This window comes from Mirounga angustirostris, unplaced genomic scaffold, assembly GCF_029215605.1.
Source record: "Mirounga angustirostris isolate CCGP_5_RB_7025 unplaced genomic scaffold, mMirAng1.0.hap1 SCAF_15, whole genome shotgun sequence".
In the NCBI taxonomy this organism is placed as follows: Eukaryota; Metazoa; Chordata; class Mammalia; order Carnivora; family Phocidae; genus Mirounga; species Mirounga angustirostris.
In genome coordinates, this window is record NW_026991723.1 from 63,163,985 (window position 1) to 63,176,775 (window position 12,791).

Genomic DNA, 12,791 nt, shown 5'->3' on the forward strand with positions numbered 1-12,791 from the left:
GGCTCTACTGACTGAGCTAGCCATGTGCCCCTGAACTTTTTTTTTTAGCATGTCTAGGATATATATTTAACTGCTTGTTGCAGGTACATAGAAAGGCAGTTGATATTTTTATTCATTGAAAATGCATCAAGGGGCGCCTGGGTGGCTCAGTCGTTGGGCGTCTGCCTTTGGCTCAGGTCATGATCTCAGGGTCCTGGGATCGAGCCCCGCATCGGGCTCCCTGATTGGTGGGGAGCCTGCTTCTCCCTCCCCCACTCCCCCTGCTTGTGTTCCCTCCCTCTCTGTGTCTCTCTCTGTCAAATAAATAAATCTTTAAAAAAAAAAGAAAATGCATCAAAAACAAAACAAAACAAAAATGCATCTAACCAGCTTGCTATACTTTCTTATTAATTTTGAATATTTATCAGTGGGTTCTTTGAGGTTTCTAATCACTCCTCAAATTCCAGTTTACAAGCTATGGTAATCTGATATTTAGTTCTATTTGCTTATAACACAGGAATTAGATTTTAGATAAAATTTAGATAAAATTATTTTGTATATGCAATAGTTATTTCTCAACTCTTTCGGGCTATTATTTTGCTTCTTTCTGCCTTTCATTGTTCCTCTGGAGGAGTCTGTTATTGGTCTAATTGTCATTAATTTTTAGATGATCTAACTTTTCTCTCAGGCTGCTTTTAAATTCTTCTCTGTGTGGCATCCTGCAGTCTCACTACAGTGCGTCTAGGGATGGTGCTTTTTTAAAAATTTTTTTTGGTCCTATTTGGTGTATACTCTTATTGCATATCAGTTCTGGAAAATATATAGCTATTATCTCTTTAAATATTATCTCTCTTTCATTCTCTATATTCTTGCCTTTAAGGTCCCAGTTATACATATTTTAGACCTTTTCATTTTATTATCCGTGTCTCCTCTCTTCTACATTCCATCGTCTTGTCTCTCTTGCTGTGTTCTGGGTAATAACAGATGTGCCTTCCTACAGACCAAGACTTCCCTCCACTGAGTCCACTCTCTTGTTTGCCCTCTTCATTGAGCCTCTAATCCTAGGGATTATATTTTTACATTTAAAAGTTCTTTTGGGGGGCACCTGGGAGGTTCAGTCAGTTAAGCGTCTGCCTTTGGCTCAGGTCATGATCCCAGGGTCCTAGGATCGAGCTCCGCATCAGGCTCCCTGCTCAGTGGGGAGCCTGCTTCTCCTTCTGCCTGCCACTCTCCCTGCTTATGCTCTCTCTCTCTCTCTGTGTCAAATAAATAAAATCTTTTAAGAAAATAAAAGTTCTTTTTGTTTTGTTTTGTTTTGTTTTCATGTCTGCTGGGTCTTCTTGATAGTTTTTGTTCCTTGAATCACTTTTTGTTTCATTTTTTATTTTTTTACATGCTTTATAGATAGTTATTTTATATTCTTTATCTGTCAGTTCCATTATCTGAAGTCTTTAGAGGATACTTGTCACTCATAATATCTTATTTCCTCATAGATTTGGCTTTTTTTTTTTTTCCCTTGTAAACACATCTTAGTCCTTGGGAGACTCAAAGGCCTAAAATACCACTGTGGTAAAATTCTACTTCTCTTTTTTGAAGTGTTTATAATACCTTTCATGCACTTGTTTTATAAAATAGGATGACTCTACAGGCAGCTTAAATCTGGGGTGGCTCTTTGGAGAGTTCTCAAATTGGGGCAGGAGGTCTTGGCTTTTGGGTATGACCTGATCTGGGAAGGAATACGACCTTGCATGAGGCAACTCTTCAGCTGAAGCAATCACAGAAGTCTGACTGTTGGAGGGTCATCTACTGGCAGCACTCACAGCAGCTAGGGAAATAAGTCCTTTATTCTTGAAAGGGGACCTAAGCAGTGGATACAAAGACCTCATAGAAAAATGAGTAAATGTGAACTGTCAATTTAAACAGAATAGCCAATAAACATATGATAAATCCCAACCTCATTCATAAAATAAATACAAATTAAAACATCAGAAAATGCTTTCCACACCTATATGGGAAAAAACATAGTAAGCTTGATAATACCAAGAGGTGAATTTGTGCCAGCATGTGGGGAAATAAAAATTTTTACACATTGTCATGGATGTGTTAATTAGTGTAACCATTTGGAGAGCAGTCTGATAATACCTAGTTGAAAATGTAAATTTCCTTCTACTCAGCAATTCCCCTGCTAGGTGTCTGGGCTAGAGAAAAATCTCATACATGGGCTACAGGGAGACCTGTAATGGAAGCATGTTCATGCAGCATTATTGTTAATAATGGGAAAAATGTAAATAACCTAACTGTCCCTCAGTAGGAGAACGGATAACTAAATTGTGGTTTAACAAATGAACTAGTATCAACATAAATACCCAAAAGTATAGTGTTGAAAGAAAAAATTGCCAAAGGATATGCATAGTATAAACTCAAAGGTGTAAATATTGAAAACATACATACATAATTTATGTACTGTTTGTGGATGCACACATATGTAACAGAAGTACAAAACATACAGCTTTAGCTGAATCCATTGTAGATACAAAAGCACATTAGGCAAAATACTGACACCTATTCAGTCTGGATAATCAGTATTAGTATTTATTGTATCTTTTCTGCATTTTTTAGAGTTAAACGTGACAAAGTTTTAAAGACTTAGAATGTGTAATTTTTTCTGAATTTACCACTTTGTGCTAAGAATATACAGGTTTAGAAAATTGCTCAGTTAATGCGTTTGTCCAGTGTGATTTACTGAGGATTCCATGTGTATCTGAAGTCTCTGGTTCCTTAAAAATAGGATGCTGCTCCCACGGAGTCTTTACTGAACTGGCAAGACTACGAGGGTCGGACACCTCTTCACTTCGCAGTCGCCGATGGGAATGTGACAGTGGTTGATGTCTTGACCTCATACGAAAGCTGCAATATAACGTCTTACGATAACTTATTTCGAACCCCGCTGCACTGGGCAGCTTTACTAGGTGAGATAACTGTGAATCAAAGGATCAGCGGTAGGAGGAACTACATGAATACCAGAAACTTTACATGGCTTCCCTTCCCCTGTCAGCATCCACCTCCCATTTAATTATTTTAATTTTTTTATTTTTTATTAACATATAATGTATTATTTGTTTCAGGGGTACAGGTCTGTGATTCATCAGTCTTACACAATTCACAGTGCTCACCATAGCACATACCCTCCCCAGTGTCCATCACCCAGCCACCCCATCCCTTCCACCCCCCTCCACTCTAGCAACCCTCAGTTTGTTTCCTGAGATGAAGAGTCTCTTATGGTTTGTCTCCCTCTCTGGTTTCATCTTGTTTCATTTTTCCCTCCCTTCCCCTATGATCCTCTGCCTTGTTTCTCAAAATACTCATATCAGTGAGATCATATGATACTTATCTTTCTCTGATTGACATATTCCGTTTAATTTTTAATTGATATGCGGCATCTCATACTAAAATCCCTCTGTCATATGCTTAAATTTTAGTAATATAAATATATTCTCTGTTATATATTGGTTTTAATTTCAACATAATGTCTTAACATGTTTTAATTTTTATTTTAAAAGTAATGCACACTCATCAACAAATGTAAATATAAAATAATCTTTTCACATTCAGTGCCTGTGTGTCTTGGGAGGGGACTTTAATTTTATGTCTGTGCCAGTACTCTGATATGTGATTTTTTTTCTTCATATTTTCCTGATAAGCCTCTTACTTAACCTTTTGGGGGACCACTCTGTTAGATGAGAGAGTGTAAATATGTTTATGTGTCTGATTTTTCAGGGGATGCAATCTGAGAGACTTTCTCTTTTAGTGAAGGAGGTTTACCCATTAATAGTCACTGTTATAAGATATAATTTGGTCTTTTTTCTGCTATTCTGCTCTTTGAGTATTATTGGTGTTTTGGTTTTTTTCCTATTTTGGGTTTTTTTTTTCCCCCATTTCCTTAATGTTTTCTGCCTTTTGGTATATAGATTAGGTTTGTTGTTACTTGGTTTTGAATTGCCTAATATTTTAGGAGGGTTTTTAGGTTCTGCTAGTGGTTACTTTTAAATTTATCAAAAATGTTTTAAAACATGAGTCAGAGTTAAGAGCAAAACTACATCTATTGATTTCCACTTAGCATACTTATCACTTTTTTAGTATTTGTTAATATAATCTGAAGTTTTCCCCAATTATTATTATGGACTTTGTTTTTAAATTACACATTGTGGGCGCCTGGGTGGCTCAGTTGGTTAAGCGACTGCCTTCGGCTCAGGTCATGATCCTGGAGTCCCTGGATCGAGTCCCGCATCGGGCTCCCTGCTCGGCAGGGAGTCTGCTTCTCCCTCTGACCCTCCTGACCCTCCCCCCTCTCATGCTCTCTCTCTCTCAGTCTCTCTCTCAAATAAATAAAATCTTTAAAATAAATAAATAAATAAATAAATTACACATTGTATCTTTCTAAAATACTTTTTGCATTTACATTCAGTTTTATTGTCAGATTTATAATTATTATTTAGATCTCATTTCAGTGTTCAGTTTCATCCCTTTTTCCTTTTCCTCCGCATCCTGAGAGGACTTCACAAGTTTGTCTCCATATCAGTACATTGACTTTTTGTTCCGTAAGTTCTGCTTTCTTTCTGCCTCTCATCGATTGTATTTTAGGTTGTATTTTGATTTCCTTCTCTCATCCAAATTTCTTTGTATCTTGACTTATTTCCTGTTCACCTTCTTCCATCACCTTTTCATTTCAGATTATGTCCTTCTTAGGATATTCTGTTTCATTTCATAGAGGCCATCTCTTTGCACAAGTCAAGGATGCCAGACAGTTTCCTGAAATTTTCCTCTGGATCCTTCTCTAGATCATTTTCTGAGGTATGCGCTTCATCTTTGTGGTGGTGTTCCTTTTTCCTTGTCCCATGGTATGTTTTCATATTGCCCTTACTGAATTTTCCTCATTATCTTTCCAACAAGATGGCATGTGTCTCAGTAGCTTGTCTGTGATCCTACTTTTCGCCTGTCTCCAGGAACTCCAGCTTGGATCATATGTGGGAGCGGGTAGATGAGCACAACTCCCACTCAGATTCCCTTTTTCTGCCCGGTTTTCATGCAGTGTGTCCTTGTTCTGCTGATGTGGCATCTTCATTGCCCAGGTCCCCACTATGCTGAGGCAGTAGAATGCCTGAAATTCAGATTTCCCAAATCTGCTATTACTGGGTTTGTTCCTTCTTTGATCCTTCCTAGAGCTCCTCGCCTGGGGAAACCATGCCCTCTTGGATGCGCTGCATATTTCCTCTGCCACCGCCTCATCGTTCCTGCCACGTGTTTCCTTGCACTTGAAATCACTGCCCAGAAGTGAAAAAAGTGGGGGAGGGAGGGCAGAGGGGATTGAAAGGAGGCCGCAGAGGTCACAAGAGGATGTAACCAAGTTTGTCCTCCTGAATAGCAGAGGGCAACAGCGGTTCCACACAGCACAGCCTGGAGACTGGGGACCATGATGGCTGTCGGAGGCTGGCTTCCCACCTGTGTCATAAAGTGAAGCCAGGGAAGGCACTGAGCTGATACCTGATACAGCTTTTTCTCACTCTAGCAATTATAATGACTGTCATTTCCTTTCTGATTGAAGCATTAAGATTTTAGTGTCATAAGTGTTGCCTTTGTTCTACCTTAGCATAGTATTTTAGTAAGAAGTTAGAAGAGGCTGTCCTGGGGGCTGCTATTCAGAAAACTTCCCTTTAAATAAATTATAAATTAAGTGGTCCTTTGATGTGCTCACTGCCTTGTTGTGTCTGCTTTCAGGCCATGCACAGATCGTCTATCTCCTTTTAGAAAGAAATAAGTCTGGAACCATCCCATCCGACAGCCAAGGAGCAACACCCTTGCACTATGCAGCTCAGAGTAACTTTGCCGTAAGTAAAACATGACAGTTCTCTTTTTTTCTTGGTTAAATTGTTATTTTGACATCGTTATAAATTCATATGCAGTCGCAAGAAATAAAAGAGCAAGATCCCATGTTCCCGTCACCCGGTTTACCCCAATGAGAACATCTTGCAAAAGTATGAAACAATATCATAAACAGGAAATTGGCATTCCTACAATCCACTGATCTTATCAAAATTTCGGTTTTACATGTACTCATTTCTGCGTTTGTGTCACAATTATATTTTAACAATTGCTCATACTGTTAACTCTGGCCGTGATGCGAGGGATAGTCTTCGTCTTTGTAAAGTGGTTAGTCATGGGAAATTTTAAGACCATTTTTACATTAACTGTTCAGTGTAACATTTTGTTCTGTGTAAGTACATTTCCTCTTCTGGTTAATTTTATGGCACTAAGGTTTTATATGCACTGCGTTCAGCCATCGTAATTGTCCTGAAAGCAATATGCAAAGGCTTAGAATGGGTCCAACCTTGCCTGGAGCCCTGACTCCACTCTTTGCTGGCTGGATGACCTGGCACAAGGTTCTTTAGCTCTTGAGTCTTAGTTTCTTCATATGTAAAATGAGGATAATTATACCTTTTCCTTCAGGATTGTTGTAAGAATTAGAGAAAATTTGTGACCAGTGCCTAGTGTAGTTCTTGGTACAGAGCAGGTACGCAAGAAATGCCACGCATTCTTACTATTGCTAATGCTAATAATTTTAGGAATTATACAGCTGAGAAAACAAAAATATGAATTATTATTTCCAAAGATATTGCATATTATGGCTAATTTTTCCCTTGGCACCCTTTGTGGTTTACAGAGCATTTTCTCATCCATTGTGTCACTCAGTCTAGATGATAACAGCTAGGCTGCTTCAGCTCTCTGAGGAAGCGGCCACCAAGAACTAGAGACTCATCCAAAGAGGCACACGTCAAAGCAGTCAGAGTTGATTTTACTGCCTTCTACGTGGGTGTGTGTAGTAAAAACTTTGGTTTCATTAAATTATAAGAATGCTATCATCAGCAGAGCCTAATTCCATCTTCCTGACCTCCCCAATGCATCACTGAATACATTGAAGCAATCTGAGAAGATTGCTAAAATATCTTATTTTCCCACCTTTCTTTCTCTCTAGTACCCAGAACAACTATAACTATGGTCCTTCCTTCTTGGCATTTCTAAAACTTTATCACCTAGACTTTTGGTAAGCCATTCTCTTCTACAGTCTCCCATCGTTCTATTATCTCAGACCCATTCTTGCTCCAGATAGATAAGAAATTCACTGGCCCAGCCTAATCAACCTGTGGAAATCAGAATTCAATTCATACTTCAATACAAGCCTGTGAGAGGACATGGTATCCCTAATCTACAGAGGAAGAAACCAAGGTTTCAAGAGATTAAATGACTTGCCCAAGATCTTGAATTCAAGTCTTAGACTCCAAATTTAACACGTGCACAGATACTAACAATTAAGTGACTAAGGCTATTGGGAGTAAGAAGGAATGGCAGAACATTATGGATGCTTATTCAAAGAAATACTTGCTCTGGATAATCTGCCGATTACAGAGATGATTTTTCAATAGTTCTGCAAATCTTCTAAGCTCAGTTTCAAGCCCCTTGATCTTCTTGGACTCTGTTCACTCACAAGAGGCTGTAATTCCCTGTTTAGAAAACAGCAACAACAAGACCCACAAAACCTCTGCAAACATTCATCATTAAGAAAACATACCCAACAAAGAAATGTTTGCAAATTAGTAAAAAGAAAACAAACCAAAACATTACCAACATTTTTTTTTAAAGATTTTATTTATTTATTTGAGAGAGAGAATGAGAGAGAGAGAGCATGGGGGGGGGAGGGCCACAGGGAGAAGCAGACTCCCCGCTGAGCAGGGAGCCTGATGTGGGACTTGATCCCGGGACTCCAGGATCATGACCTGAGCCGAAAGCAGTCGCTTAACCAACTGAGCCACCCAGGCGCCCCATTACCAACATTTTTTAATATAAACTGTTATTTATTAAATTATGATAACGTTTCTATCATAATCAACAAGTACAATGTAGTGGATACTATCAGTTATCAACTTTTAAAATCCATTTGCTTATTCCAATCTAGCATGTACTAGGCATACACCCTAGATCCCAGGAACACGACCCTATAATGCCTCAGCAGCTCAACAATGACTTTTAAGACTAGGAAGCAATGTGAGCAGTGGAAAAAGTGCTATGATTGAGCTCTGGGTTCTACTCCTATATCTGCCACCAATGTTTGTATGACTTTGAACCTAAATTTCCTCATCTGGAAAATGAAGGGTTGCGTTAGGTGAGTCCTCGAATTTCTTCTTGCTTTAGAGTATTGAGCATCAACACTTTATACATTTTTGGCCAGCTCACAGCCTCCAGAATTTTTCTTTTTCTGAAACTGTTTTACTTCCATTCAAGTAGAACTTACCATGATCTCCCTAAAAGTTTGTAAGCATCTGAGGCTCAAAGAAGGAAACAATTTAAAATGCTGTGAAGGGGCGCCTGGGTGGCTCAGTCGGTTAAGCGGCTGCCTTCGGCTCAGGTCATGATCCCAGGGTCCTGGGATTGAGTCCCACATCGGGCTCCTTCCTCAGCGGGGAGCCTGCTTCTCCCTCTCCCTCTGCCTGCCACTCCACCTGCTTGTGCTCTCCCTCTCTCTATCTCTGTCAAATAAATAAAATCTTTAATAAATAAATAAATAAATAATAAATAAAATGCTGTGAATATTAGCTCCCGTTAAAATTGTTAGGCACTGTTATCAACAATAGCCAAATTATGGAAAGAGCCCAAGTGTCTATCGACTGATGAATGGATAAAGAAGATGTGGCATATATGTGACGGAATATTACTCAGCCATAAAAAAGAATGATATCTTGCCACTTGCAACGACATGGGTGGAGCTAGAGAGTATAATGCTAAGTGAAATAAGTCAGTTGGAGAAAGACAAATACCGTATGATTTCACTCATATGTAGAATTTAAGAAACAAAACAGATGAACATGGGGGGGAAAAAGAGAAAGAGGCAAACCATAAAACAGACTCTTAACATAGAGAATAAACTGAGGGGTACGAGAGGAGAGGTGGGGGGAAGGATGGACTAAATGAGTGATGGGCATTAAGGAGGGCACTTGTTATGATGAGCACCAGGTGTTGCATATAAATGATGAATCACTAAAGTCTACTGAAACTAATATTATACTCTACGTTAAGTAACTGGAATGTAAATAAAAACTTGAAACTAAAAAAAATAATAAAATAAAAAAATAAAATTGTCAGGCACTATTAGAATTATTGTGGGGTCCTAATTTTTGTGTGAATTCATAGAGGAAGGACCTTGCATATAGGAATTGCTAAATAAATATTTGTTTAAATGAATTGAACTCTGTATTTCTCAGTAGCCACACATCATTATTAATAATAATGCAATAAATGCATTAAATAAATAATTAAATTTATAATAATGTAATAAATGCATTAAATATTTTTTAAATAATAGTAACAAAACCACAACAAGAGAATGTATTAACCTCTTCTATAGGTATGGCTGAGTATTCAGGTCCCTGCATGTAAAATGTCCAAGAAAACCTAAATTTTAATGTTGCTCATGACACCGAATACTTGTTAGTTTTTTAACTGTCCCTTCATCTATCAAAGAGTGACCTATACAATTTTAAAACTTGGTTGAGGATGATCATTCTCAATTATGAGGATGTTGAATGAGGGAGTTAGGTTATGTGTTTGAAGTGCATGGAAACTAAAACTAATATATAAAGAAAGAGGATTGTTACTTTCAGTGGAAATTGTAGTTTCGTTAGTCATAAAAAGATAATTTCATTTGATTCAAAATCAGGGGAAAAATACTTTGTGTCTTAGCGGAAGTCACATATAACACTGGCTTTATTACCATAGAAAACGCTACCCTCTTGTCTCAATTTTTTTTTAATGAAGTTTTCTTACAGGAAACAGTTAAAGTATTTTTAAAACATCCTTCAGTGAAAGATGATTCAGACCTCGAAGGAAGAACATCCTTTATGTGGGCTGCTGGAAAAGGCAGTGATGATGTCCTTAGGACTATGCTGAGTTTAAAATCTGACATTGATATTAACATGGCAGACAAGTATGGAGGTACAGGTAAGAAGTGGCAGACGTGCTGGGTTTGCTTTCTTTCGGGTTCCAAAGTGTATGGGTGCCCTAAAACTTGTACAGTAGTTGCCTGAAATCATTGTTCCTAATCTAATATTGTTTAACTTTCATTTGTACTTTTTAAGGTTAGGCTACCAGGATATCACTCCAAAGTCTTTATTTCCTCCAGGTTTGATGGCTAAAATTAGTCTGTGTTTCCACCAGGTGAATGGGGGCATTTGGTTTAAAACTCTGGTTGCTCCTGGTTGTTATATGCAACAGATGAATCGCTAAACTCTACCTCTGAAAATAATAATATGCTATATGCTAATTGATTGATTTTAAATAAAAATTTAAAATTAAAAACAAAAAACCAACTCTGGTTGCTCCTGGGGTGCCTGGGTGGCTCAGTCACTTAAGCATCTGACTCTTGATTTCTGCGCAGGTTATGATCTCAGGGTCCTGGGATCAAGCCCTGCGTCAGGCTTCCCATGGGGATTCTTTCTCTCCTCCTCCCTCCACTTGCTCTCTCTCTTTCAAATAAATAAATAAATCTTTAAAAAAAATAAAATTTAAAAAAATAAAACTCTGGTTACTCCTTAGACATGATTATAGGAACTCTTCTTATTTATCTTTGTGTAAAAATAAATAAATAAACCTGTACTTAAAACTATGTATATTTAGTAGTTATCAATTTTATTTTCAAAAATTTAGAATTAGGGGCGCCTGGGTGGCTCAGTCATTAAGAGTCTGCCTTCAGCTCAGGTTATGACCCCAGCGTCCTGGGATCAAGCCCCTCATCGGGCTCCCTGTTCGGCGGGAAGCCTGCTTCTCCCTCTCCCACTCCCCCTGCTTGTGTTCCCTCTCTCGCTGTGTCTCTCTCTGTCAAATAAAAAAAAAAAAAAAAAGATTAAAAAAAAAAGAAAACAAAAAACAAAAATTTAGAATTATATTTTAAGGAATGCACATATCTAAGTATGTTCTCACCAGTCTTCTTTAATGTGCTCTTTTCTCAGATTTGAAGAGCATTCCCTCCTCCCAAATCTCCCATTTTAGAGATAAGCTCCCTTCGAGAACGAAGCTTCAGAGCTTCATGTTAGATTTGGATCAAAAGCTCTCAGTAGATGCTTCTTTCAATCTCTTTTTCTAGTAAGAGAGCACTTTGTGCATTGGTTAATAAGAGAGGTATGAATTTTTTAGCATTCATTGAATGGTAGAGACTTGGAAGTCTCTACGTCGTGTACTATATCCTAATTGCAAGTCCAAAAAAGAAAGAAGATCACACAATATAGCACAACAACACAGAACAGAATAAAAACTCAGCTGCAGGCTTAGAGCTATTTACACCTATCTGTTGTCCCGGATGAGATCTTTCTCGGCCGCCAAATCTACTGGTGCAACACTTGGTGGGGAGCAGGATTATACCTAATAATCTCCCTCCCTATACCTAAGCCATCACCCTTCTAAATTATTTTTTAAAGAGTTTTTGGGTAACATCAATTTTAATAAAAGCTTTAACCATCAAAAGTATTTCTTTATCAAAGCTTCACAGTGGACCTTAAAATTCTTAAAGAAGGGTATAGTGCAGACATGTAGGACCCTGAGTTTATAAATGGTCTGAACATTTCATTTTTTGTCAGACTTCCATTAATATGCAGCCTTTCACTTTCTCACTAGCTTTGCTTTTAGTTTAACTTTCTCATGTATTTTAATAAAGTATGGGGAAGGATACTTCCATCCTTTTGACCAAAGGTGTCTTTCTGATGTGCACCATGGTTGGAGTTCAGACATAAATTCTTCTCAGATTTATTAATTCCCTGGCTGTTTCTCCTAAGGGTATTTTATTATATGTCAGACATGCCTTCCTGACATTTCTCTTCTTTGAAAGTGAGTTTCTCTCCGTCATCCCTCTACAGGGTTGTTTTTCCTTCCCATGAAAAAAAGAGTTCTCATCAACAGCAACGTACAGACATTATTTGGATCTTGATTCAAATAAACTATAAAAAAATTATAAAACTGTCAGGACAGTATGGACACTTTCTGGATATTTGATATTACAGAATTTGTGTGCATGTTTTTTAGGTATGATAATGAGATTAGCTTGTCTTTGCAATGCCAGGGCCAGGGCTCTGCGGACTCCCATTTCCCCTTTGCCAGCAGGTGCCATGTTAGAATCCTCCCATAGGGGCAGTAGAGGGAGACTGGAAAGCTGGGAGAACGGGACCATACCTTCCTGTTTCCTTACTTCTCTCGTTTTGGTTTCCTGTTCCTGTCAGCATCACCCTAGGAGGTCTTCTTCAACGAAACAGCAGTGATAGTTTGTTCCAGTGGCGACAGTTAATTTCACTTGGCAGTTTCTCCAGCGCTCACAGTACCAGCCCCAGAGCACCCTCCTCAGAGGCACCAGCACCAGCCAAGCAGAGCTCCTGCTCAGATGTCTGAGTTTCCACCCCACAGGGCTCCTCTTCTAGGCTTTTAAGTTTTAATAATTCCATCTTCTTCTTTTCGTTCCCCTGGCCCTAGAATTGCTGGTTGTCTTCTGCATGTACCACCTCTGTGATCCCTTAGTGTTCCTTTTTTTGCTTTTTCCTTCTTCAATCCATAGCTAACAATTCCTTATTTTGAACTCTGTCTGTTAAAGTATCTGGCATGGTTTCTGTCTCCTAGACACTGACTGATGCAGTGGTTGTGTAAAAAAACAAAAACAAAAAAAACCCCACATCATTGTATTTTAGATAGACTTACTAAAATATTTACAAAGGAAAGGATGTGAC

General features: G+C 38.4%; 1 protein-coding gene across 4 annotated transcripts in view; it reads left to right on the forward strand.

Moving 5' to 3' along the window:
- The window catches only part of INVS (inversin), a 160,955-nt gene that overhangs the window by 83,533 nt on the left and 64,631 nt on the right, over positions 1-12,791 (forward strand). For 2 of the 4 annotated variants that reach the window (XM_064580114.1, XM_064580113.1), the window contains exons 6-8: positions 2,768-2,948; positions 5,755-5,864; positions 9,855-10,026. In XM_064580114.1, coding sequence (XP_064436184.1) covers positions 2,768-2,948; positions 5,755-5,864; positions 9,855-10,026 — 463 coding nt within the window. Of the gene's footprint in view, positions 1-2,767; positions 2,949-4,392; positions 4,831-5,754; positions 5,865-9,843; positions 10,027-12,791 lie in introns of those variants that run through there. The other 2 variants (XM_064580116.1, XM_064580115.1) reach the window with 2 other exon arrangements.